The sequence below is a fragment of the Molothrus ater genome, chromosome Z (genome assembly GCF_012460135.2).
Source record: "Molothrus ater isolate BHLD 08-10-18 breed brown headed cowbird chromosome Z, BPBGC_Mater_1.1, whole genome shotgun sequence".
NCBI lineage: Eukaryota > Metazoa > Chordata > Aves > Passeriformes > Icteridae > Molothrus > Molothrus ater.
In genome coordinates this window covers 2,382,949-2,408,647 of record NC_050511.2, presented here as the reverse complement: position 1 = coordinate 2,408,647, position 25,699 = coordinate 2,382,949, and the positions used below count along the sequence as shown (strand labels likewise).

Here is a 25,699-nt window from a genome sequence, read left to right as displayed (position 1 = left end):
GGCCACCATTCTCATTAAGTTTGGCTGACTTGCAATTCTAATACACTCATTCTTTCTGCATGCCTTTGCTTTGGAAGTCCTTCATTTTCATCTAAACCTTCACTCCTACAGGATGAGTTGTCAGCATCTCTACATCCTGTATTAAGTTATGTAATTAAAAGATAAAGAGTAGTTCTAGAATATGTTCAAGTTGATACCACACATGCATGAATAAACATATGTCTCTATGTATATAAATGGTACAAGTTAATGGAAATCATATTCACATCTATTTCAATTAATATCTTTAAACACAAAACCTTCTACAAGAAGGTGGTGGCACAGCAAACTGCAGAGCTGTGCAGTGAAAGGTATTCTGTGTGCTTATGCTGACATACAATTATTATTGCGCACTTCAGACATCTCTCCGGAGTCCTGTAAATATATACAAATAAAATCAGTTCTGTGAACTGTAGTCTGCAAGTTTTCCATTCAGGGGAAAGAATTATTCATTAAAGGAAGACTTGTTTTCATTTTATGACAACAGCATAAAGTTGAGTGTCAGATTAAGACTCTCAGGAGATGTCTGGTGACAACACAGTCAGAAAGGTGATCAAATGTAAATAGTAAACAATTTTGACACAGCTCTGCAGTAGTCACCACACAGTCTCATCTCCACACTTACACAGTACTTTTTTTATTTTCCTATATTCCCAGTTCCATACAAAAAGATAAATTATATCTCTAACACACTTAGGTGTGAAATATGTTGCAGGTAGACTTATCGCTGACTGAAAAGCTTTCAGCTCCACTGTCAGTAACACAGAACCACAGAATGTCTTGAGATGGAAGAGACCCATAAGATCCCCCAGCCCAGCTCCTGCCCTGCACAGACCCCCAGCAATCCCACCCTGTGCACCCCTGGCAGTGCTGTCCAAAGGCTCCTGGAGCTCTGGCAGCCTCGGGGCTGTGCCCATTCCCTGGGGAGCCTGGGCAGTGGAGATACAGTCACTGACATATCACATAACACAGGCTCTGAAACACACTTTTTTTCTTCATTGATATTATAACTTTTCCCATTTATATCTAGTTTGTGTGGTTTGTTTGTGTAAAAACCACTTGCACCTTGAACCTCTTTGTCTTTGAAGAGGCTGAAGAGACTGAGAGCAGCACTGTGGCTCAGCCCCTCACGACTCTGTGTTTTGTATTCAAAGCTTTTGGTTCCCAGTCATGCAATCAATGATAGTTCAATTGCCTCTGTCAAAGGTGTCTAGAGGAGGAAATCTATATTTGTTTATTTTCTCATGACTTCAAGATGATGTGTGTCTTTGTGTCACACTGAGTTCTTTTATACGCCAAGTGCCGAAACTGAAGACTTTGTAAATACAGACTATATATGCAGATACCGAAAAGGCAACAGGAGAGGAAGATAGATACACACACCAACACATATACACATGAATCCTTTTCCCCCCTGCTCTAGGAGAAAAACTGCAGTGGAGGCTGGTTGCTCTTATAAAGATCCTTTACAAAGCCAACCAGCAGAGCAGCAGGAAGCGCTCGTACAGGATCACATTACAGCAAGAGCCTGAACAGGAACTGCAGCATTGCTGTGATTCAGTGACAGGACGATTTCTGGCAGGTTAGACTCTGCAACTTCTGCTTGCCTTTGAAGTGCTATCAGCTCCACAGCTGCAGTGGTGTATGGTTACAAAATGATGATATTTAAAATAAAATGGGCAATTTACCAGTGTTTTGTTTATACGCAAGTACTAAGTGTAAGGTTCTTTTAATTGTTTTTAGTTTTTTCTTTATTTTACAGCTCTTTCTAAGATTTCCCTGCTGCTTATTGAACTTGATGCTACACATGACTCAGGATTTTTAATTACTCCTGTAATTGGTGTTCCAGGAAGAGAGCCCAAATATCCACCCTATGCCTGTGCCTGGATTTGTGCAGATGGCCTGGGATAGCTGTGGAGTTCTTTAGGCACAACTGCTGCCAGTTTTCTGACTCTGCTCATGACCCTGCAGACACCTGAGCCCATGTCAAACCAGGAAGTACAAAGAGTGCAGCAGCACATCAGTGCTTCTCATGTTGCCAAATACTGTAAACAAAGGCAATACTCCAGCCTTATCTTGACAGAACACTTTTCCCCTAGGCCCTGAAAAGAATTTAAGTTAAACTATGTTTTCATGGAATACATGTTTTATTCTAAAGACCACATTCCCCAGTGTGCTCTGTATGCACCAACACTCTCATGTTGGGACATTCTCTGCCGAAGTCCCATTCGCCCATACTGCCACACCTTCACACACAGCATTGGTAGGGGAACAGGAGAGGCCAGGACATAGAAGCCACCCTCCTGCAGACTTCGTGGATGCTTATGGCATATTCCAAAATGTCCCCAGGGCTTGCAAGTGGGAAAACGGCACAGTGCTTGGTGATCCCTGACATCTTCTGCACTGTGGGGAGCAGTGCCAAGCAGCCAAAGCACACTGCAGATCTCATTTTTCATACAGCCTGTGCTCACATTTGTGGTTCACACAAGGAGAGAGAGAGAGAGAGAGATCTCCACAGCCATTCCCTCGGGTGTTGGTACCTGGTGCCTGTGTCACTGCCACTCTTCACTGCTCCGTCATCCGTGAAATTAAAGGTGCCGGTCCAATTTGCCAATTCCTCTCCATTCTGCCAGCTAAACTGCAGCCCTCTAGCAAGAAAATGAGGCAGTTGATATTTGATATCATTCATTAGGTCAAGTCTATCAGCATGAGTTCTCATGTCCTATTTCTTAACATACACATGTGACTATGACACATTCATCAAAAACAATTAAAAGATACCAAGCACAACAAGATATCACCTTACTAGGGTAAACAAATAATTTTTACTTCCCACATACTCTGCAAGTCCTTGGATGAAAACAATACCAGGCTCCCCATACAAATTTGAAGGCCAGTAGTTATCATAAACAACACACATCTATGAGGAGGTAGAAATTTCTTTCTCCAAAAGACAAGGGCAAAAAGTTGGAGATAGTGGGAAACCACAGGGCCAGAGAAGTAAAAGCTCCAAACTTCAGTTTTGCATCTACAGTAGTTGCTAAATGTGTTGGGCACTGGGTTCTTCCTCTGATTTGCTGGCTCTGCTAGCAAAGGATGTGTCATTTGATGATGTCTCTAAAGTCATAATACAGTGCTTATTTTGCCTGTTTGGTAAGATGGCATTTTTTTAAAGCCAATGCATAAACACAATCATCACAAGTCCCTGTTTTCCAAACTTTCACAGATTTGTTCCAACCCCCATGATGCCTGCAGTCTTCTGGAAACTACACCAATAGTAGGGTAGAAATTTAAAAATGCTTGGGAAATATTTGACAACACAAGTCAAAAGCCTTCTCTTATCTCAGAAGCCAACAAAAAAGGATCTTGCAGATTGCTATTTTTAAACTTCTCCTTTTTAACCCTATTTCATTATTTCAGAAGCCTGGCAAGCTGAGTTGTGAACATTTGGTGCTGCCAATACTGAAAGTTAACTTCTCAGTTGGGCTGTGTGGGGACAGCCAGGAAGCAATCTGCCAGCAGGCTTTGTCCAAAAGAAAGGGCATCCAGACCACGATAGCTTTGCTGGTCACCAGGCTTATGACAAGGGCTAGTGAATCTCTCTGGCCACATCCATCCTCTAGTCTAATTGGAGCAATTATCAGCACAGGGAATTAAGAAGGAAAAACATGGGGTGTTAAAATATGCCCAGTGGAATCTCATGAGGTTTAACACGGCCAAGTGCTGGAGCTGCACCTGGGCCAGGGCAGCCCCTGGGATCAACCCAGGCTGGGGCTGAGCAGAGGGAGCAGCCCTGGGAGAAGGAGCTGGGGGTGCTGTGGGTGAGAGCTGGACCTGCCCCAGCCTGAACCCCCCTGCCCCGGGCTGAGCCCCAGCGTGGGCAGCAGGGCAGGGGGGATCCTGCCCCTGTGCCCCTGGGCTCAGGTGAGAGCCCACCTGCAGAGCTGCCCCAGCCCTGGCTCCAGCAGCACAAGGAGCTGGAGCTGCTGCAGCCAGTGCAGAGGAGGCCATGGAGATGCTGCCAGGGCTGGAGCCCCTCTGCTCTGGAGCCAGCCTGGCACAGCTGGGGCTGTTGAGCTGCACAAGAGAAGCTCCAGGGACACCTCAGAGCCCCTGCCAGGGCCTCCAGGGGCTCCAGCAGAGCTGCCCAGGGACTGGGGACAAGGCCTGCAGGGACAGCACCCAGGCAATGGCTCCCACTGCCAGAGGGCAGGCACAGATTTTGGGCTCTTGGCAATTAGGAATTGCTGGCTGGGAGGGTGGGCAGGCCCTGGCCCAGGGTGCCCAGAGCAGCTGTGGCTGCCCCTGGATCCCTGGCAGTGCCCAAGGCCAGGCTGGATGAGGCTTGGAGCAACCTGGGACAGTGGAAGGTGTCCCTGCCATGGCAGGGGATGGCACTGGATGTGGCTAAAGTTTCCTTCCTGCCCAAACCACCCTGTGATTCCATGATTCATACCAAAGTGTGAATACATTATGCTATAATGGCCATTGGGTAGTGCAGTGCTCTGGATTGTCAGGCTGCCCCATAACTCGTGTGTTGCTCTGGCAGCTTTTAGTCAGCCGACCTGCCCAAGGTACAGTTTATGAGTGGACTATTGATGTGAAGAAAACATAAGAAAATTACTTGGACACCTTCACTTTGAGGCTTGTTGAAATAAATGCTTGTGGTTCTCTCCCATATACCACAGTCTAACACATTTTTTAACACACTGTAACTGGTGTAGAAACATGGTTTCTTTAAAAATATATCTTTGTAAAACACAATTATGTATATGACCTTAAAAATATCTTTTAATTATTTAAGGCATCACTGAAGTATTCATCGGGAGAGAGGGTAGAATTGTGGGAAAACCAAGCTGGAATTGTGCCTTTTAATTGGATTTAAATTCTCTATTTGGGTCTTCGATATTTGCTTGCAATCTGAAATAGAGAGCATTAATCCAGATAAATGGCTGGTGTTGGTGTCTCCTCCAGAGGTGAACTCTCCTACAGCACAGCCAATAAAATGATTAAATGAAGAATTGAAACATGCAGTAAAGTCCTTTCCCCATCCTTTCTGTATGTAGCAGCTGAAAGGAAATCTAAGTAAATGTTCCAATGTGGAGGGGGGTGAATCTGTCCATCAAGCAAAACAAATTGTAAAATCACTTTTTAATGCCCTCCTTTCATCAAGCTGGTATCAGGGAAGGGCGTGCACTGCAGCAGAGGCACCAAGTGTAAAGGACATTCACATTTTGGGTAAGATCCAAGGGGAGATTGGAAGACTAACCCTGAGGAATGGCAGATATGTCTTATGATGACCAGCTTGGTATAGTTAGCTTTGAAGTGGCAGGGTGGGGATCTAATGGAGGTACAAAAATATCCAGTGAGGGATCTAGGGATGACACTTCTCTGTGGTTAAGGACAAAGTACAGAGCTTTGAGCTGAGCTTAGGGTCAGATTAAAGTTAAGTGTCCAGCCCTGAGCCAGCCAGACCACACAGAGCTCTTCTTTCAACAGGTACTCCAGGAATTAACAGAATACAGACTTATAAATACACAAAACACCCCACCAAAGAAATTTTGCACAGCTTATAGGGCTGTGTGTCTCACTGTGAGTCTGCAAGACTAAGACCAAGCTGCTGCTCTGCATTTTTTGCAGAGGTGGTACAATAAATGTCTTTCTCATAGTAAGAACTACTTCCATAAATAATGGTTTGTAGTATTAGGACTGAGTAGGAACCAAGGATGAGACATTTAAAAACACTGCATTAATTCTGTTTCTGACAGGATTACTGAGAGCTTTACCATTGATTTCAATCAGCCTTGTGTTGGGAGAATATAATTTTTGAAATACAAAATTTTCTAATCCTCTCAGGTTTGAGTTGTAAGCATCCGTAAAAAATTGTCTGGCCAAATGTGCAAACAGCCTGAGAAAACAGAAAAGAGACTTGAACCATTTCATCAGTGTATTTCTTTGGCATTCTATTTCAGTAAAATTCTACCATGTTCACTCTCAGCAGTAACTGCATTTAAACAGGTAAACAAATTAAGGTTCTGTGAATCAGAATCGCAATATAAAAGCACACAGAGGACAGAAGCACAGAAAAGGAAGAGAAAAAGCATCAGAGCAAAAGGGAGGGTAAGGAAAGATTAAAAGAAGGTGAGGAAAGCTGATGAAATGACTGAGACATAGAGGTCTACTATGTAATTTACATAGCTCATGTGAGACAGTTGAAACAAAAAAAACAGAAAAAAGGGAGAAAAGGAACAAAGAAAAAAATAAACAAATTTAGAAAGAAAAAAAAAATAAAGAAAAGCGAATTTGAAGCCTGGAATCATTGCCAATGATTGTCAAGTGGAACTTTGCCATTTGCTCAATTTGCCCTAATATAACAACTTCTAAAATTGGGATGTGTCCCCAACGTGTGATGCTGATGATGGCAAGGAAAGAATTCATAAAAGGTGTAGTAATCAGAAACCCTGTCAGTGCAGAGATGCTTCATTTTGCCCATGAATGTAAGCAAATTGTCCATCAAGGAAGATGTACGTCAGTTATGGATACCATTAATCACAAGACTTATCCCTAACAAATAAAAGTATGAGCAATGCTCTGCCTTGCGTTGCAGAAACTCCGTGAAGTTGGATGCCTTAGCAACAGAGGCCTTGAGTTTCAGGTAAATGTCAGAGCAATATTTTGATCCTAATTGGTAACTGTAAGTGTTGAATCAGTGTGTGGTCAAATAAACATCGGTGTAAAGTAATAATAGGAGGAGGGGGTAAAAAGCCAGCAAATTAACAAAGCAGCAGTGACTCTGAAGGGCTTGTCAAAACCGGCTGTCAAGAAGCAGCAGGAAGCAAAGACTGAAAGCCTGTTGCTGCAATCCAAACAAAAAACAACTCCTACACAAGCAGAGGTTTTAATAGCAGAGGATGTAAGATAATTATGAGGATTTTGAACTACAAGGCAAGAATGAGCAAGTGGATGAATTGCAGAGAGAAGCTTTGCACCCGTGCTGCTGTCACACTGAGATCCCTCCTTAGCGGTGCCTATTGTCCTTCTGAAAAGGAAAGGAAAGGTGAAAATCTACTTCAGACCAGGAGGCAAGGTGTATAAAAGGGAGCTGCTGAAAGAAGGAGATCCAAAAGTCTCCAAGCACAGCTGGGGGTCATGTCTGGGCTCTACCCAGAGAGTGGGCCGTGACTGTGTGTGCAGCAGAACCTGCTCAGGAGAGATCCATGTGCTTCCCAGGCACAAGAGCAGCTTGGGGCTGGTGGCTAAATGACACAGTCATCAGCACCTCTGGGTGACAGGGACTGCCTGGCAGTGGGGCCATCACCTGCCACTCCAACCACAATTATTCCCCAAATACCACCAGTTCATCCCATTTAATCCCAGGCAGCAGGCAACTTCCACTCATCTCTAAAAGGTGACAGCTACAACTATCCTCATTTGGCATCTACCACAGGCAGGCTAAATCCAAGCCCAAGCAAAAACCAGGCAGAAATGAATGTTATTTTATAATGGTGAAGCTAAGCCAAAACCTGACTCAGCTTTGCTGGCCTACACAGATGGGCAAGGAAGGAGAAGCAGAGGAAGGGAAGGAAGATATGGATGTCCCCAAGAACAAGGCAAATTATTTGTCTTTCTGAGCTCCCTCTATTATTTGTCTTCACTTCTCCTGCTCTTGCCTTCCAGCAGTTCTCACATGCTTTCTTCATATGCCCTCTCCCTTACAAAGAGGCAATTAGGAGGTGACAGGAAATCCAGGTTTTGTGACTCCGACTCCTGTTGAAGTTATTAGCAAATAGTACATTCATTAATTCCATATATATCATTAATAATTTTATAATCCTGTTTCTGCTAGAAGCCATATACACTTCTCAGATATAGAAGCTATATCCAGTCCCTGTCCTGATTACCAACAGCCTTGGCCATGTAAAGGCTTCCTCAAGTCACTGGAAAATCACTTTCACTGTACCTCAGTTTCCCTGTTTTGTAATTCTTGGGCCCTTGACGGGGACGAACTGAAGACTTTAGTGTTACGTGATCACTACTCTCTTTGAAAATGGAAAGTGGTGCCTATTAGCAGGGGTGTCACAGAGGTGTTGGAAAGTCAGATGGTTAATCTTGCCAGAGATCCAATTCCTTCTTTCCGCAAAATAAGGAAACTATCACTCACTGTATCCACGGGGTGTACGGAAAATAAAACTAAAGCCATGGTATGCATGAGTGACCTGCAGATGAGAGTGATTGGAAGCACTCACTAAAATGGATCAGGGAGTTAGAAGAGCTTGGGTGAGGGGAGTATCAGGAGTCTCCAGCGTGATAGACTGCTGCACAGGTGAAGAGAAGCACAGCAGCCGGAAGAGACAGCAATAAGAAGAAGTTTGGAGCAAAACCAAGGATCCCTTTTCATTTCTGCACAAGCCAGAAAAAGCAAGGTTATTTACACTGCACTTGAAAAGACATCAGAGGGGCCCAAAAGGAGTAAAGGACTAAAGTTACCATAGTGAACAGTGAGACACTGGGATCAAACCCAGCCCAGCAGTGCCCAGTCAGACCAGCCTGTGCTCAAAACACCTTTCCTGACAAAAGGGCCAGACTTAGTCCCCAAAGACAACAAAGCCAGGTGACAAGAACAAGGCAAATGCTTACTTGAATAGTTAAATATAACTTTAAACACCCCAATCAATTTTGAAATAAATACGTAAGGCACAACAAGTTAAAAGATGCAGCACAGAGGAAAGAAAGAGAGAGAGAGAGAGAGAAGGAGAGAGAAAAAGAAAGAAAGAAAGAAAGAAAGAAAGAAAGAAAGAAAGAAAGAAAGAAAGAAAGAAAGAAAGAAAGAAAGAAAGAAAGAAAGAAAGAAAGAAAGAAAGAAAGAAAGAAAGAAAGAAAGAAAGAAAGAAAGAAAGAAAGAAAGAAAGAAAGAAAGAAAGAAAGAAAGAAAGAAAGAAAGAAAGAAAGAAAGGAAAAGAAAGAAAGAAAAAAAAGAAAAAAAAGAAAGATCTGCCTGCAGCAGTTCAGGTCCAATTCACCTGTGCTGTGCCAGGTAATACCTGTAATGCCAGGAAAATACTATGTGTGTGCTGGCCTCTTTCAGTCCAGAATCCAGGTCCATAACCCTACCAGGCAAGGCACAAATAAATAAAACATTCCTGGGGCCATCTCAAGGACTGAGCAATATGCTCTCCTTCTTATAAGAGTCCATTAAAAAATTCATATTTTTAAGTGGAAGAAGCGTTGAATCTGACTAGCCAAGTTTAGAGAAATACTTATTTCTCCAGAGAAATTAGCAAAATGTAAGTTTTAGTCCTGATACAAGCACTTACATTCTTCTGCTCACTGCTTTAATAGAGACCAACCTTTGTCTCAGTGACCTACAGCTTTGTAGATAGACTGACAGTGGGTAATTACTGAGCTCATCACTTACCATCTCACAGGGACAAGATTATTAAAAGGTTTTGAAAATTGTATGAAAATAAGTGGAAGACCAGGAATGGTATATTCAGAGCAAAAGGAAGAAATTAAATAACATGGGCCCCACGAAAAACAAAATATGGATGGACAATGTGGGAAAGGAGCATGTCTGGTTTCACCACACTCTTGGCCTCACAGAATTATAGCAGGGACAAGTTTGGCTCCTTCTGTTAGAGGGAAATAATAGTATTAAAATGGTGGAGGAGGATATTTTGACTAGTGCAAAAAGCAAAATTGGAAACATAGGTGGGAAGCTTCTGGATTATAACCATTATTACAAAGAAAAAAGATTTTGTTTCATGTAGCACATTTCACATTTGGGTTAAATCTTGCATCAGATACTCACAAGCAGTATCTGAAAAAACTTGGTCTAAAATCATTTCCCAGGAAGGATAAAACACATTCAAATAGTTGGCTTAAACTGGATCTAATGTTGACCAGGACATCAAGAACATCAAATGATACCTTCCAAACCTTTACAATCTTACCTTTTCTCATCTGTGGCTGGAAGATAAACATCTAAGGAGTAATAGATAATCTTTATCAATCTTATTGGCAGTAATTATTCACAATTATAATTTTTCATAATTTAGATATCATGATTTGTAATACTGAGGGGCAGCACAAAACCAACAACAGAATGAAATTATAGTGAGGGAGGTAGTTTTCAAGAAAATAAAAGAAGAATGAAAACATCCAAGCCCTGGGCACAGACACTCACAGGAAATCCCAAATGTTTTAAGATACCAGCAAATTCTGACATTTGAGATGGTAGATGCCTGATGCAGTGTGGGTTCCAAATCTCACCACACCACAAGAGATCTGACTAAAACAATTGCACTGCATCTCAAGCTTCCAGCAGCAATATATTCAGCATCAGGTCAAGTGCCCCCACACTGCCCTGAGGGCTCAAGCTGAAGACAATGAGCAAAATGCATTCACAGTCAGTGAGTGTGTACCCAGTGCCAGGCACAGGAGTAGCAAATATTCTCTCTCTCCATCACAGAAGTGGATGGCACAGTCTTCTCCTGCCACTTAGGCAACACTTCCAAAATATTTACAGCCTAAGATGTTCAGTTAGGACTGTCAAAAGCCCAGCTTTGGCTGTATTTGTTCTGATAGAAAATGCCAAACCAGTGACAGAGGCTGCTTTTAAGGCATTCGCCCTGAGATCTAAAGCATAAACCCATCCAAATAAAAGGATGTGAAACGACATCAACTATCTGCAGGGCTGATGGAAAAGCAAAATGGATGCAAGCAACAGAGGGCAAGCATGCCTCAAAGAAATGAGAAGTTAAGTCCACAATTTGCCTGAGGGAGACATGGACTGCTGAGCAATGAATACACTTGAATTAAAAATTGAGAAATGAAATGAAAAAGCAATCAAGGGTAAGAATGAAGCACAGTGGAAGTAAGAAAATACAAAGCTTTGCACAGTGATTATGCCTGAACCAAATCCAGCAAGTGTAAGAATGATCAGGAAACTCCAACTGGGTCAAAAATAAAAGACCAAGGTACCAGGTCATCAACACAGGCAACAGAGGTCAGTGGTCGAGGGTGTGATCCATCCCAGGTGGGGCTGTGGGGAACATGGGTGGGCACAACCCAAAATGGGAACACAGCGTTCTGGGTTGGGCTTTTCACAAATGGAGGCAAGACTGAACTTTGTACCTGCCCACACACAAAGAGGCCAAGCAGGTAATTCTTTTCAAAACATCATAAAACAAGTTGATGGCATTTCTTCTCTAAAGGAGATGTCACAGCAGTTAAATCATGTTGCGTGAAAAGCTGTTGAATGCTGGGCATTGGCAAAACTCAACCATTACTTTGTCATACCAAGGCAACAGGTCTGTGTAAAATGAGGATTTAACCCAGATATTCAGCCAAATACACAAGAAGAATTGTTTGCTTGGACAGAAGGAGGCCTAGATCTTCACACAACAAAGTTAGACTGAAGGAAGCTGCTGTTGGGTGCTATGTGAATTAGAATCAGGATCTAATTATCTCTGTATTAATCAGGAGGCACAATGGCCACTTTTTGGCAGGACACCTATGATTCACTGCTCCAGGGCAAAAAGTTTCTGGAGAGCTCCTACAGCCCAGCACAATTCAAACCATCCACAGGGTGGGCTTGCGGACACTGGCCTAGGAGCTGCTGGGTGGCCATAGCCACAATAAAAGGGACAAGTGTCCAAAGGCCACCCTGTGTTGTGGTTTGTTTTGTGTTTGTTCTGTTCCCCCATTGTTCATGTAAAAGGTCCTGCCCCTATTCCCAGTTATTTGTCAATCCCTAAACCCCTCCCCAGTTTCTATGGCTATCAAATGTATCATTTTTGTTCCCCACCCCTGGCTGCCTGCCTGTCACTCAGCACCCCTGCCTCCTTTTCCAGAAGCTTCTGGCCAGGGTGTCGGGTGATTGGCTCAGGGGCCGGGGCCCCTCCCTCGGTTGTACGAGATTGGTTCCTTTGTCGTGTCAATCCCCAATGTATCTTTTCCTTCCCTCTTCTGATTTGTCATCCTTCACCCCTCCCATCCCCTTTAAAACCCGGGGTTTTTCCCCACCTCGGGGCTCTCAGCTTTCTTCTCCCTCACTCCCAGTTCCCCCTGATCCAATAAACCCGTTTGCCCCGAAGAAACTGAGAGACGCCTCTTCAATCCTGCGGCTCGGAGTATCATAGTGGCCTGTGTCTGTAAGGTAGGTTATTGCCTTAGGCGCATTACTCAACTTCATGTTGGGGAAGCGCCCCCCTTGGCTGGAGACGGGCTGGTCATTCCTAGCCTGGGCGTATCTTTCCACCAGCCACACCGCTCCAACCCTGTAGGACACATCCCTCATGATATGAGTCAGGAAGGACCATGGTGTGACACACCAGGGATAATGGAATTTGCACATGTAAAACATTGAAATAAGGGATGCTCATTACCTTAATTTACTGTCATCTCAAGAGTGGAGAAGAGCTGGCAATTCACAGGTCAGACCAGCAGCTGGTTTTGCCATCTCAACAGCAGAGGTGAAACAAAACATTGCTAGAAATACAGCATAGAGGGAGCAGGGATATAAATCCTGCTGGTTTTCTGCATCAGGGCCATGGGGAGCACTGCCAGGGAGCACAGGAGAGGAAATAACATTTTCTCACACTCTAAAATTTCAGCCACTTGATGCTCTCTTTTAAAAGCAAATTAAAATCATGGTTAAAAATCCCCAAACCTTCAAGTAGAAGAAGGAAAAATTTTTGGATTCAGGAGAATTGCCTAAAGCAACCAAGAGCAGCAGTGGGAAAGGGAATGGGAAGTGGGATGGGGTGACTGCACCCAGCCTCTGGATGGAGGAACATCAACGTGTTGGAGCCAGTCCAGAGGAAGCCACCAGGATGATCAGAGGGATGGAGCAGCTCTGCTGAGAGAAAAGGCTGAGAGGATTGGGATTGTTCAGCTTGGAAAAGAGAAGCTTTGGGGTGGCCTCTCAGCACATGAAGGGAGACAAGAAAGATGGAGTGAGACTGTTACAAGGGCCTGGATTGACAGGACAAGGGACAATGGCCTCAAATTGACAAAGGGTAAATTTAGGGGAGATGTTAGGAGAAATTGTTCCCTGTGAGAGTGGTGGCACAGGTTTCCCAGAGATGTGGCTGCCCCATCCCTGGCAACGTCCAAGGCCAGGTTGGACAGGGCTTGGAGCAGCCTGGAATAGTGGAAGTTGGGTGGCACTGGATGGGCTTCAAGGTCCCTTCCAACCCAAACCATTCAGTGATTCTGTGAGCCCATGAATTTGGAGACTGCTGAATTAATCTATCAGCTCCCTTTTGGTTCTGCCCCCTCCACTCCATTACCAACAGGGATGCCTGCACCCCATGAAATGGCCTTGGGAATGCTCTGTAGCAGGAACAGCATGGCTAGAGTCTCAGCTTCTCCTGCTGTGCTCAGCTAGATCTGGCCACTTTAAGGTGATGTCCATATCCTGTAAACACATATTTTTTTGGTGTTCTATATTGTTTGAAGTCTTTGCTTTGTTCTGAAGTTTCCAGCAGTCTTCTCTGAAGAAAGCTTCCCAAACCCAAGACCTCCCAGCACCTTGTCAGGGATTCATCCAGATGACTCACAGGATACATGTAATTTCTGTGGAGTAGTAATTCCCTCTGGTTAGAGCTGGAAGCATAGAGCTGTGTGACCAGAGAGAGATGACTCACTAGGTGACCTTCAGATTACGCCTTTAGGGGAAGATATTTCAATGGAAGGAGAGTTTTAACACAGGAATAGATGGTCTTAGGTTATGGCTAACACTTTCACAGGTTGTTATGAGCTGGCCAGAGGAGCATGTGCCAGGGATGGGGCAGGAGCTCTCAGCTGACCTGAGCTGAATGTAGTTAGGACAAAAAAAACAGTTTAGGACTAAATACAACTTCGGCCACATGTAGCCTCCATGTCCCCACTGCAGTTCCTGCTGTCCCTGCTGTAAGAATGACATGAATTTAGGGTTCAGATGAAGTGTGCAGTTCAGATTCATTTTCTCTGGGTTTATTCCTTTAGTCCATGCAGTGCAGAAAGTGATCACAAATAATCTTATATGGTAAGGAAAGAAGTAAGGATACCTGGGAATTGATTTGCAAGTGTTGAATAAAAGCTGCCTAAGATATTCAAAAATGGTGGGTTTTCCTCAAGTCATGAGATTCTGATATTAGTAAGAGGGCACATATACATAAGAGTGATGTTTTATTCTCATTTAGAAGATACAAAGCTTCCAAATAATACAGGCTGCCTGCACAGGAAGGTTTGCTGAATCTTGCTGTGTGAGTCTTTGCAATCTTTTAGTACCTTCTGGCAGCCCCTGGGGTAATATTTGTTTAGGGTCTTTAATAGTTTTGGAAACGTGTTCTCCTAACTCAGCTGAATAAAAGGAGTTTTAAAGGTGCAGATTCTCTTCTTCACATGACACTCTTCAGTGTGCAGAAGTCAGTCTGTTAAAACACCCAGAATTTAGTGAATTTCCTGCCAACAGAATATTGGTATATAGCAAAGTATTGCTCTGATATCTTTCGCTTGCCAAAGGGAAGGACTGTCCTATTGATCTCTCCCATGCTACAGGTTGGGAGATGAAGACAGATTTCAACATTTTTTTACTGTAGTGGCAGTTTCCTGATGTAATCCAGGATTATTCCCTGCTGGCCAAACAAGAACTGACAAAAAAAGGCCAGCCCTCAGCTGAGCATCTGATTCAAAAGAAAATTCAGCTGAAAGGCGAGCATTGGAAAGATGAGTCAATACAAAAGCAAGCGGCAGCTCTGGATTTAAGCAGAAGACCACAGCATTTAACCTACTTTAGCAGATCAATGCAGTGGATTTTTAATCATCACATTAATCCTAAAATAAAAATAATTACCCCAGAGATCGGTATTAAAGTCCCTTAATTATATCTCATTTCATCATCCTTTTTACTGGGGATCAGAAGCTGCAGAGATCAGAGCTTCCCGATGCCATTTCTCCAGCTTGTGGTTTGACTCTCCTGTTAGAGAAGTTCAGCTGCAACTGCAGGGATGAGGCACTGGCCTTGGTGAGAGCACCCACACCCATCCCACCTGGGAAAAAACTGAAAAAGGGCAAAAAAGAAGGTGGACAGGACTCTGCTTTCCAATGACACTGCATAAAACTGCAAAGGAAGGAGTGGGGAACATTACACAGTGGGTGAAAAATGTGTGAATGCCTAGAAATTCAATCTCTACACTGTCCCCTTCTACCAGCAATGCCAGGAGCCCATTAAAATCCCATAAGGGGAAAGAGAGAACTTTGACCTGAGGCTGGGCCCCTTATCAAATTTCCCTGAGCAGAGTTTATTTCCTGGAGCATCCTTTCCTGTCCACAGTCCTGCCACCCCCAGAGATGCTCTGGGAACATGGCCATGGGCAAATGCAGGATCCTGAGCCTCCATGGACAGCCTCAGGTGGGATTTTATGGCCATCAAACCAGCCCATTCCCTGCTTGTAAGGGCAAGTGGCATGGCACACAGCAAACTTTGCTATCTTTCTCCCAGAAAGGGGTACCTTTCTCCACTCTGCTCTTTGGGACCAGTCCTGAGTCTATGCTGTCACCTGCATTGTGCCCAAGCTGTTTGTTTTGGGTCACACTCCCCTGCCTTGATGGCCTTTACCCATTTCCACCATCTTCTTGCAGAGAAAAGAGCTACCCTGGTATTATATTTAGACTTAAAAGCACTGTACACTTACTGAAATAGTACTTTAGAGCAATTTTCAGGTTTCTCCAAATACATGGGGGAATTTCTTCCTGCTGCCTTGGGAGGAGGCCATGGGTCCTGTTGTTGCTGCAGGTGTTGGGATGCAGGCAAAAGCATCCCAAGCAAGCAGCACATGGAATCCCAGAGAGTAAATGGCTGCGTCCCCAGGCTCCAGCTTGGCAAGTGGCACCAGGGATATAAATATCCCGCTTCCCCTCTCTAAGGAGCCTCTCCAAAACCACCAGGTACAAGTCAAAACACGTCCGAGGAGCCTCACAGCCGGAATCAGCTTCTAGCAGGGGGCTTAACACCAGAGGTTTGTGAAGTGAAAGAGTAATTAAAGGTTACAGCTGCCCCTGCACGGAGCTCGCTGGCAATCAGACTGCCCTGGAATGCTCACCAGAAGGTACTGCAGGGTGTTAAGAGAGAGGGAGGAAAAGGAGAGCTGAAAACAAAAAAAAAAGGTACCTTCATAATAATATTGTGGTAACAATGCAGGACGCTGATTAAATCACCTTTGTGTCACCAAAAACTTAGAGCCAAACCCTGCATTTTTATTTCCTTGGAAGAGGGGAACTGCCAATTCCCAGCAGAAAGGAGCCGAGGGCTGAGGTGCTTTTTTTTGCCCTGCACTGAGTTAGGGGAGCCCTCTATGAGACTATTTTCACATGATTAATTAAAAAAAAAAAAAAAAGTAAAATAAACAAATCATTGCAAGCTGGAGTTTAAAAAATAAAAAAGAAAAGTAATATTTTCCCGTCCAAGTGACAAAATATATGCTCATCTCCCTGCTTGAGACTCTTTGATGGCAGAGGGCTCAGAACCAGACTTTTTCCTTGCAATCCCAGGAACTGGACATCAGCCTTTTTTCATTCCCTGATGATGACAGGAGAGGTTCCCAGGGCATGAGGCAGGACAGAGGCCACAGAGACCACTCAGTGGAAGAGTTTTTGGTTGCATCTTCTCATAATTTTATCTTTACCATTTTTTATTTCAGTGTGTACTTGTGATTTATTTTTCTTCTCTCTAACCCTGTTGCAGTAATTTTGACTTGGAAAAGCAAGGATTGGTAGGACTGCCAGGCCTCCAAGACAAATGGGAAAAACTGAGAAAATAAGGCAAGATGAGACCTCGACCTAGCCATAAAGTCAAATTCTTAACAATGAGGAAGATTAGTACTACCCTTGTCTACCTACCAGGTTCCTGAAGCTCCCCAAATGTGGAGATTTTATACCTCCTCAGGTAATCATTTTCTTTAAAAGTTCCCTATCATGATTAAATCCAAATCTTTCCTGCTACAACATTTTAGCACTTTGTGAGTGTTTAGAGAGAGGTATTTATTGCTTTTTTTTCTTCTAAGATTTAATTTGGGTATTTCAAGTCAGTTATCCTTTTCCCCTCAGTTTTCTCCAAGCCAAAAAACCCCATGTTTTCAACACTTCTGCTCATTCTTGCTTCTTCCAGCTGAGGAAGTCACATTTTTTGGGAGATGAGGTGCCCAAAAAAATCAGAGTCCCCCAGACAAGGCCTTGTGCTACACAAGGCACACAAATTGCTCTGTGGATAAACAACACCCCTGTCTAAACATATTAATATCATGCTTGCTTTTCCCTCCCAGAGAGAAATGTTGGCTGATTTGCCAGCATTTTGCTTGCTCCTGGCACAGGGCAAACTACATGAGTTGCAAGCAAGGCAAGAACCAAACCATTTATCTCTCCTGGCAGAATGCAGCTCAATTCCAGTAAAAAATTCCACAGCAGCTGCCTACACAACTGAAACACTTACCTCAAACCATGTAATGGAAACATTCATCTTCATAAAATCATGCAAGCTGTAACTTCTCAAACCAGGTTTAAGTAAAATAAACTCTGCATGGGTCAAGGTTAAACATTTATAGAGCCCCCTCGGTGTTTGCTGTGAAAAGAGCATTTTCAGATCAAAGAGTGATGTGCTCTACAGCAAGGCAGTCTCAGCAGCAATTCATAAGAAGACAGCAGTGCAAAAATAAAGTGCTCTCTTGGTTATCTGGAACACTAATATTGATTTTAGTAACTGCATCTGCATGTTTGTTTCTAAAGACATCGAAGTTTCAGCAATGAACAAGCTACTTCAATTCAACATCTTGACCCATTTCAGCCTGAACTTACATAGAGTGGGAAACCTTGTAAGGGGCAAATACTCAGGTGGCACGAGTCTGTTTAAGTTGAACACAAACCCATATTTTTGCCGCAGCTGAGGATTTAAACATGGGAACTCACAAAACATTATATTCTGCCTAACCTTCTCCTGCACTCATAACCTAACAAACATTACAGATGCTGGATGCACCTTCCCAGACTGACAAGATATTGTCATCATCAGCAAAACACTGAGAAGTGGTTTGAACTGCTATAATGGTCTGCCTGGGGCTCCATCTCCCCTCAGCCTGATCAGACAACTTTTCCTATTCCCTCTGATCCCCCCTTACCTCTTGAGATAGTTTCTCCCATAGAGGATCTGCTGCAGCAAGGTGACCACGGCAAAGGCGCAGATGAAGATGAAGAACAAAGTTCTGTTTCCCAGCAAATCCCGGCTTGATGAAGGGTCAGTGTATCCCATCCTTCTGAAAAGCCACTGAAGCTTCACTGGGTAAAATTCAGTTCATTGCCACCTTCATGCCCTTTTTGCTGGGGACTGGAGGGGAATGCCTGCTGGCTTTTCTGTGAGCAATCCAAGGACAAGGTATCCCATTGTTTGGCCCTGCTGCCACTTCCTTGCCCCTTTTGGATGTTAGCTCCAGGACTGTGCGCAATGGCTTGCTTCCACGGTAAAGTTTCCAGGAGATTCAGACGTGGGTAACATCTGAAATCATCTCTCAGAGCTCTCTCAGCGCAGGCAGCCTGTGCTGTGTGAGAGGCATTCTGTTCCCTCTAAGCCTCTCTTGAAAACCCGCTGCTAGCAATTATCTACTTCAATCCCATTTTCATATTCCAGATGGGGGAAGCTGCACACAAACCAGAGAACTGCAGCCAATGGCAAACACGGGGCTCCGGCAACCTGCGTTGGAAGCACATAGTCGTCAGCTTCTCTCTGCTTCTGCTCAGTGATTCCGACCAAATGTGCTCACAAGGAGACGTGACTGGGGCTTGCTATTATTGAACAAGCATGCAACAATCATGAGGATTTCATTCAGAACCCTGCAGGGGGAAAAAAAAATAGGAAAAAGGAAGCTCAGCAGCAGCAGTCTGGTCAGGCTAGCAGGAAAGCTGCATTCTGTGCAGCAGCGCGCCGTCCGTGCCGTGGCTCCGGTGCTGTGGCATTTGCATGCAGAATGCAGAGCCTTCAGTCCCACTCTGCTCACTATTTGGGCTCCTCTGGTTCCCCTATTCCTCCAGAGTAAGCATGAGCAAGGTCACTGCATCCCTTCAAGGACAGAGCTCTCAGTGCCTGCATGCTGATTTATTGGAGGCTCTGAGTAGCCTCACAGCCGCAGAGAGGGAGCCTGCCTCTCAGTGCAGGCTCTAAGAACCATTCATTTAAAGAGACAAATATTCTGATTGTTCCTCCACTAGACAGAGTTCTCTTTTGAAAGGGCAGAGCAACAAGACCTTGTCCACAGCCTTCGTAACTCCTCTAAACCCCCTCATTTTCAGGAGAGGCTCAATTCAGCTCACAGGGAGTTTTGTTGCTCATTTCACCAGGAGCAAAATCTGCCTCAACCCGAAAACAAGTTCCAATGAAAGCTTTATCCATGAACGAAACATCCAGACCAGGAGGTTGTTTTGCCCCAATAACAGATGGGAAAACGATTTTGACAGCAAAATGAGGGGGGAGAAATCCATTGTCTAAGAGAATAGGAAGATTTTTGTGTGAATAGATTTTCCAACAGTTAAATCAGCATATGCAAATTGCTCTAGTGTGCCAGGAGCCCAGCTGTGTGGAGAAGCAAACAGAGTGCTCATGGACTTTGTTTCAGCTGTAACTCGTGCTCCATGTGAAGAAGGGCCAAAGGTAACTTTTTGCAACCCTTTCAACACAATCCTTAAAGACAGGGCTAGTCCTCAGCATGACCTACAGCAATTTAGGCAAGACAGACAATGGCTAAAGCAGGCTTTGCCTTACCTAATTTTAAGCAACAGAAGTCACACAAGTGTTTAAGGTGTGAAGCTGGTCACCCTGAACTCCTGCAGGCTGGAGAGCAGCACTTCAGACACAACTGATTTTGCAGAGAAGGTTTAGGGACCCAGCCCCTGGTGTGGCCTGCCTCAGTGCCTCTCACAAATCCCACACCCCTATTTCTGAACCCTGCTAAATGCTACCATTATCACCTTGCTTATAAATAGAGTGGGGATCCCGAGTCTGATCAAAGATTATCCAGGGAAAAGCAGGGGTAGAGGGCAAGGACATACTTCTTTGGAAACACTCTTTTACTATTTTGTCATTCAGGGTCTTCCATAAAAAAGGAAAGAAAACCAATATTTAGGTTAGAAAAATAACTCAGTGGGATGCATTGTACTGGGAATAATACATACACCAGGGAACTTCAAGTTAAACACAAAAAGTAGTTTGATTCCCTATTGTCAAAGTCATCAGCTCTGGGGCCAAATATTTATTCTTTAAATGATCAGTTCATATAAGCTTGCATTATATAAGACTGTTTCCATATAGGAACTGAAACATTTTGATGGATCTAGCCAAAAATCCTCTCAGGAAAATGAAAGCTGTAAGGCCATCAAAATTCCCAGGCTGAGACCCCACAAGATACTGCACTGGCAAATTTGTATGCAGCAGCTTAGTCAAGGCCAATAAGTTCAGAAGTGAAGGAAAATTTACTTAATGATTTGAACTGTTTGATTTCTACTGATAGCTTTGAAAACTCAGAGAAATTTGCCTCAGTTGCTCTGGGAGTAATTTTACAATAACGGCAAATTATCAGATAGTAGAATTTGGCTTTCTATGATTTTCTGTAGGTGTGAAACTTATTTTGCAGATTCTTATATCACCTAGCTTTTGGCGAAAACACTTTCAGCTTTTCTACTTTTACTGCCCTCCATTCAAAGGGATTTTTTTTTCCCCTTGAGATCTGTGCAGTAGTGCACCAAATTCCTGAGCCTAGCAGAAGCTCTTTCTCCTGGAGTGATGGTGAGCCTGAGCTGCAGGAAACAGCCTATGTATTCTGTCAGTCTTTGATTTTCTGTGTCCTCTCATCATTCTCTGCTATATCAGGACTGGCCAGAAGATGCAGCACCTGAGAGACCTACGAGCAGGAGAGCTGCAGACCCAAAGTACAAACGTATCTACAAAAAATAAGGGAGGTTTTCTGTGCCAGAGCTTGCACGGGCATCATTCCCGATGTCACATGCAAAAGAAATCTGTTTGCTGCCCTCAGCCCAGTACAACAACACTGCACGACTGGAAGCAGAACAGCTCCGTGCAAGCACAGAGAAATAGAATGTCTATTGACAAATTTTCATAGGATGCTCAAGGTTGCCTGCAATATTTATTGTGAGTGAAACTGTCTGAGACTGCAGAAGAAGTGCTGCATGAGCAGTGTCAGCACTCATTCCCGGGGCCCTTTGAGAGTTTGATTTGTAAACTGCAGGCCTCCTTTAAAGCATCAGGCCTCTGCAGAGAAAAAAATATATTTTTTTATAATAATTTTACACCCTGCACTTGAACAAGCAGCAGACAACAACAGATCCCCTCCAGAGTGTGAGAAGGATTGGAAAAGCCCTCTGAGAGCATTGAGCCCAACCATTCCCCCAACACTGACAGGTCCACATTCACCCATGCCCCCAAGTGCTGCATCCACCTGCTTTAATAACGTTTCCAGCACAACAGACACAAGCTCAGAATGGGTATTCCTGCATCCACTCTTGGAGCACAGACTTCAAAATCTAAAGCAAATCTGGCAAAATGGATCTTAATTTGAAGCTGCCAGAAGCAGTCAGTCTTACACGTGTCTGGCCTTTATTTGTTGCATGTGAGCTGCTTGCTAAATATCACCAGAGATAATCTGTCACAAGAAACTCCTCCAGCCTGAGCAGTGAGACTCTGAGTGCTCTAACACAAACACAAACATGCTCCTCACTGTGACACCCTCCAATAGGAGCTCATCATTTGCCCTTGGGGCCCAATGAAGCAGGTTTGAATTTACTTACTTTTTTAAAAAGAAGCTAGCATTAAATTTCAAAGATGAAGAAGCCAAGACCATGCTACTGAAGCTCTATATGAGGAAAGATGAATTAGCAAGAGGACAAAATCTGGTAGGGGTCAGACTCTACTTCTCTTCTGGAGGCAATAAGTTCATATCTCTCCCTCTGTTGAAAGGACAATACGCAGCCCTTCCTACTGAACTGCAGTTTATTTTTTAATGCAAATGAACTAGAAAAATTCATTTTTGATAGGCAGGCCTGATTGGGAATTTTTTTAAAATATCTTTCACTGAACCTGTCATTTGAATCAGTGTTTGACTGATCATGCATTCTAATTTCAGCTGAAAGCAAGGGTATTTGGTGTCTGGGACAGCAGATCTGTCTCTTGGTTGTTTAATCACAGAACACTTAACTGAACATGTAAACACCCAAAATCATACAGGTTCAGGGTAAAACAAGACATGCTTCACGTTCCCCTTCAGGGTATTTTGTCTTCCTGCCTGCTCAGCCACCCTTCATGGCTGTTATTCAGACCAAAGAACTCCACAGCCAGCATTGCAGAATACTATGGATGATAAACAGTTTGAGGAGACCATTTTTTACACCTCATTTTCCCCCCTAAATTGAAATTAAATCATGCCTATTTACAGTTTCTACAATGCTTGTGTGAACTGCTAGATCCCTGATTTTGCAAAGAGCTGGCACATAGGTATATGGCTGGAAAGTTCTGCTGAACATGAAACTCATAAACATATGCTTATCAATATTAATTCTTTTGCAGATATAAAACATGAATTTATTAGCATAATCGAGTACTTAACACAATGTCTAGTCCCCCATCACTGCCACAAATCCATATGTCTTAAACTGAGAAAGTGAAAGAAGCTGAAAGGATTCAGCTAAAATGTAAACATTTATTTTCTTCTGAGTTGGATTCAGCCACGTGGAGATGGCAGTGGCTAATTTGGCACCAGGCTCCCACCTGTGGAGACAGCTGAATTAGAGGACATGTCCTGAACACAACATATGGTCTGTACACTGGATGCACATTACCTCATCTCTTAAATCATGACCAATTTTCCTCCAATTGTGGGTCATATAGTGCCCCATTATGGGGGAAAAATGACCCAGTGCATAAAATACCCTTTTTTTATCCTGATGACATCATCTCTGTTGGGAAAGGAATGATGTCTGCCTCAAAGGAATAAGGTCTTCTGGCAGGAAACTCTGCAGAGGCTGCCTTGGCTGCAGTGCTGTACATTTACTGTTGACAGTTCCTTATAGCAGAGCCTGCTAAAATGTATAACAAAATGCAAAACTCAGAGCTGAGGACATCTCTGCTTTCCCAGTGGTATTTTCATGTTCCTAGAAAACAAAGGATGTTAAGTGTGATTGTTATGGTCCTGTTCAGGCTTATGGCTCTGGAAGTAACTGAGAACAGTGGAAGCCCAGCCTCTCTGCAGAGAAAAAGAAACAGGACCCAAATTCATTTACAGGAATCATCAATAATAAACATTAGTTTGATTTTGGAGCACTGCATTAGAGCCCTGGGTTTAGCAACAATTCAAGAGGACTGAGACGTTGGCAGAGCCACAGAGGGGTCAAAGGTTTTCCATGGCCAGCAGTTGCTCTCAAATAAGAAATGTGATCCTGCCTCTATTCCAAACAAGTCATAACTCCCACCCAGTTCTCCAAAACCACCTTTAAAACTTCCCAAAGGAAAGCACCGGAATTAGTAGCACTCACTTTAATGGGTGTTGAAAGATCGGTATTTCTTTTGGATGAAAATATTCCAGTAGTAACATCACAATGAACAAATATTTCCCATGACCAGAATAAGGATCACACATTATCTAATGCTGAAAACCACAATTACCACAATTAATAATTATTTTGCTATTTCAACAGTACTTTTTTACAGGAAAAGTGAAAAGGTTAATCTCAAATATTTTTAAAAATATGCAATATGGCATATTAATTCACAGAGAGAGCATATCAGATTTTGGAATATGTTTTGCTCTGTCAGTGAGTGGCATTAATCCACATTAAAGAATGGATGTAAATGCGAAAATGAAACTTTTCCTCTGAACTATCAGCTAATTAAAAACTTCAAATTTTTACACTGCTCTTATGATCAAGATGTAAGAGACCTATTATAGAAAATTATTTAGGAAAAGTTACAAGGGTAACTTTTTATCTCAGTTCTGCAGTGATTTTGTATTCAGAGGAATTAAGTATATTCCTCTTGAATTAACCATCAGCCCATCAGCTTCAGTTCCCATGACCTTTCAAGCAGCCCAGACATTCAGGTTTTGAGCCATTCCTCATTATGCCCTCCAACAGCACTAATTACAATGCTGGCTACACACACTACTAACCACTAGTCTAACTGCTACTTTACCTGAGCTACTCCTCTAGCCAAAGCCAGTATATATTCAGGCACATCATGATTTTTTAAATAATCCATGCTAGTCCATGTTTAGTTCAGTCAATGACAAAAGTCACTAATTAAAAAAAAAATCCATCTGGCTTTTGTGGTCTTCAAAAATCCATATTCTTCATGAGGCATACTTTATTTTGCTCTTCTGGCACTGTGGAAATGCCCACTGGAACCTGGACAAGGAACCTGGAAGACAGACACCTCTACCCTTACAGCACTCTGACCAGACACACCTTTCTGCCCCTCCTGGGGCAGTGTGGATTCAGTTTTTAAGCCCTGCACAGTCCCTGGTCTGACCTGAAAAGTGGCCACAGAGGTGGCTATTAATAAAGCTGGTGGCATTTTCAAATTCCTTCCTTTGGCTCTGTGATCTGCCATAAATCCCTGGGTCGTGCTTTCCTGTGTTAGGGTAAGAAATAAAGAACATTCCTGGAACAGTCAGACACTGCAGCCAGGCATCAGCTGAGTCAGCTCCTGCCACTGGCATTTGTAATTTACCCAGGCAAGAAGGAAAGGTGACAGTGGGATTTATTAGCCCCTTTGGCAGGCAGCAGGAATTGCAATTTGGAAGTCGTGTTTGGTAGCATGGAAACGGCTCGGCTTACAAACAAGTGCAAAACCAAGACAACAATGGTCCATTTTGCTGCCAAACAAGTTTGAGAGTCTCAAGGGCAGCACCAGCCACCCAGATGAATAAGCTCCAACTACAAGAAGGGCCTGGATCACCCCTGACCTCTGCCAGCAGCTTGGCCTTTTACAGCCCTGTTACGGGCAGTGCTGGCTGGCATGGGCAGAGAGATGGAGGGCTGCAGCAAAAAACGTATTTAAGCATCTCACTCCCCTTAGGATGTTGGGAGTTAAATGAGAATCCTTGTTTGGCTCTTGGCTGCAAGTGCATTTGTCCAGGGCTGTGATTAGAGCAAGACCTTAAACTCAGCCTGGGATAGTGGAAGGTGTCCCTGCTGATGGCAGTGGTTGGAACAAGATGGTCTTTAAGGTTCTTTCCAACCCAAATTGTGATTCTATGATTTATGATGACTCCGTTGACATTAGCTATATTCCAACTACTTCCAGTGCTGTATTCCACATATTTCTTTCTATAACAGGACCACCAGTACATCCATCAGTCAGAAAATTTTCAGTTTTTATCCACGATCTTTGGTGGTGGTGTTGACCTCTCGCTGGAGACCCTGCAACAGATGTTCATTTAAATAGCTGAGTACAGTCAAGTGGATGTGTTTATTGTCTCTAAGAACCTAAAACGGGGAAGACAGAATGGTAATTTATCCACAGCCAATATTAACATCCAACACCATACGGCCTACAGGATCCAGTGCTGTGCAGGCAGATATTAAGGAAATGCCTTTGACAGGGAAAGATCCCCAGAAGTGTGGGGAT

General features: G+C 43.6%; 1 protein-coding gene across 2 annotated transcripts in view; it reads right to left on the bottom strand.

Annotated features, from left to right (window-relative positions):
• The window catches only part of ST8SIA5 (ST8 alpha-N-acetyl-neuraminide alpha-2,8-sialyltransferase 5), a 70,934-nt gene that overhangs the window by 29,588 nt on the left and 15,647 nt on the right, over positions 1 to 25,699 (bottom strand). Inside the window, exons 2-3 of one of the 2 annotated variants that reach the window (XM_036402990.2) lie at positions 18,195 to 18,903; positions 2,580 to 2,687 (exon numbers count right to left, since the gene is read on the bottom strand). In XM_036402990.2, the coding sequence (XP_036258883.1) occupies positions 2,580 to 2,687; positions 18,195 to 18,325 (239 nt within the window). In that variant the 5' untranslated portion in view covers positions 18,326 to 18,903. Of the gene's footprint in view, positions 1 to 2,579; positions 2,688 to 18,194; positions 19,135 to 25,699 lie in introns of those variants that run through there. The other variant, XM_036402991.2, reaches the window with a different exon arrangement.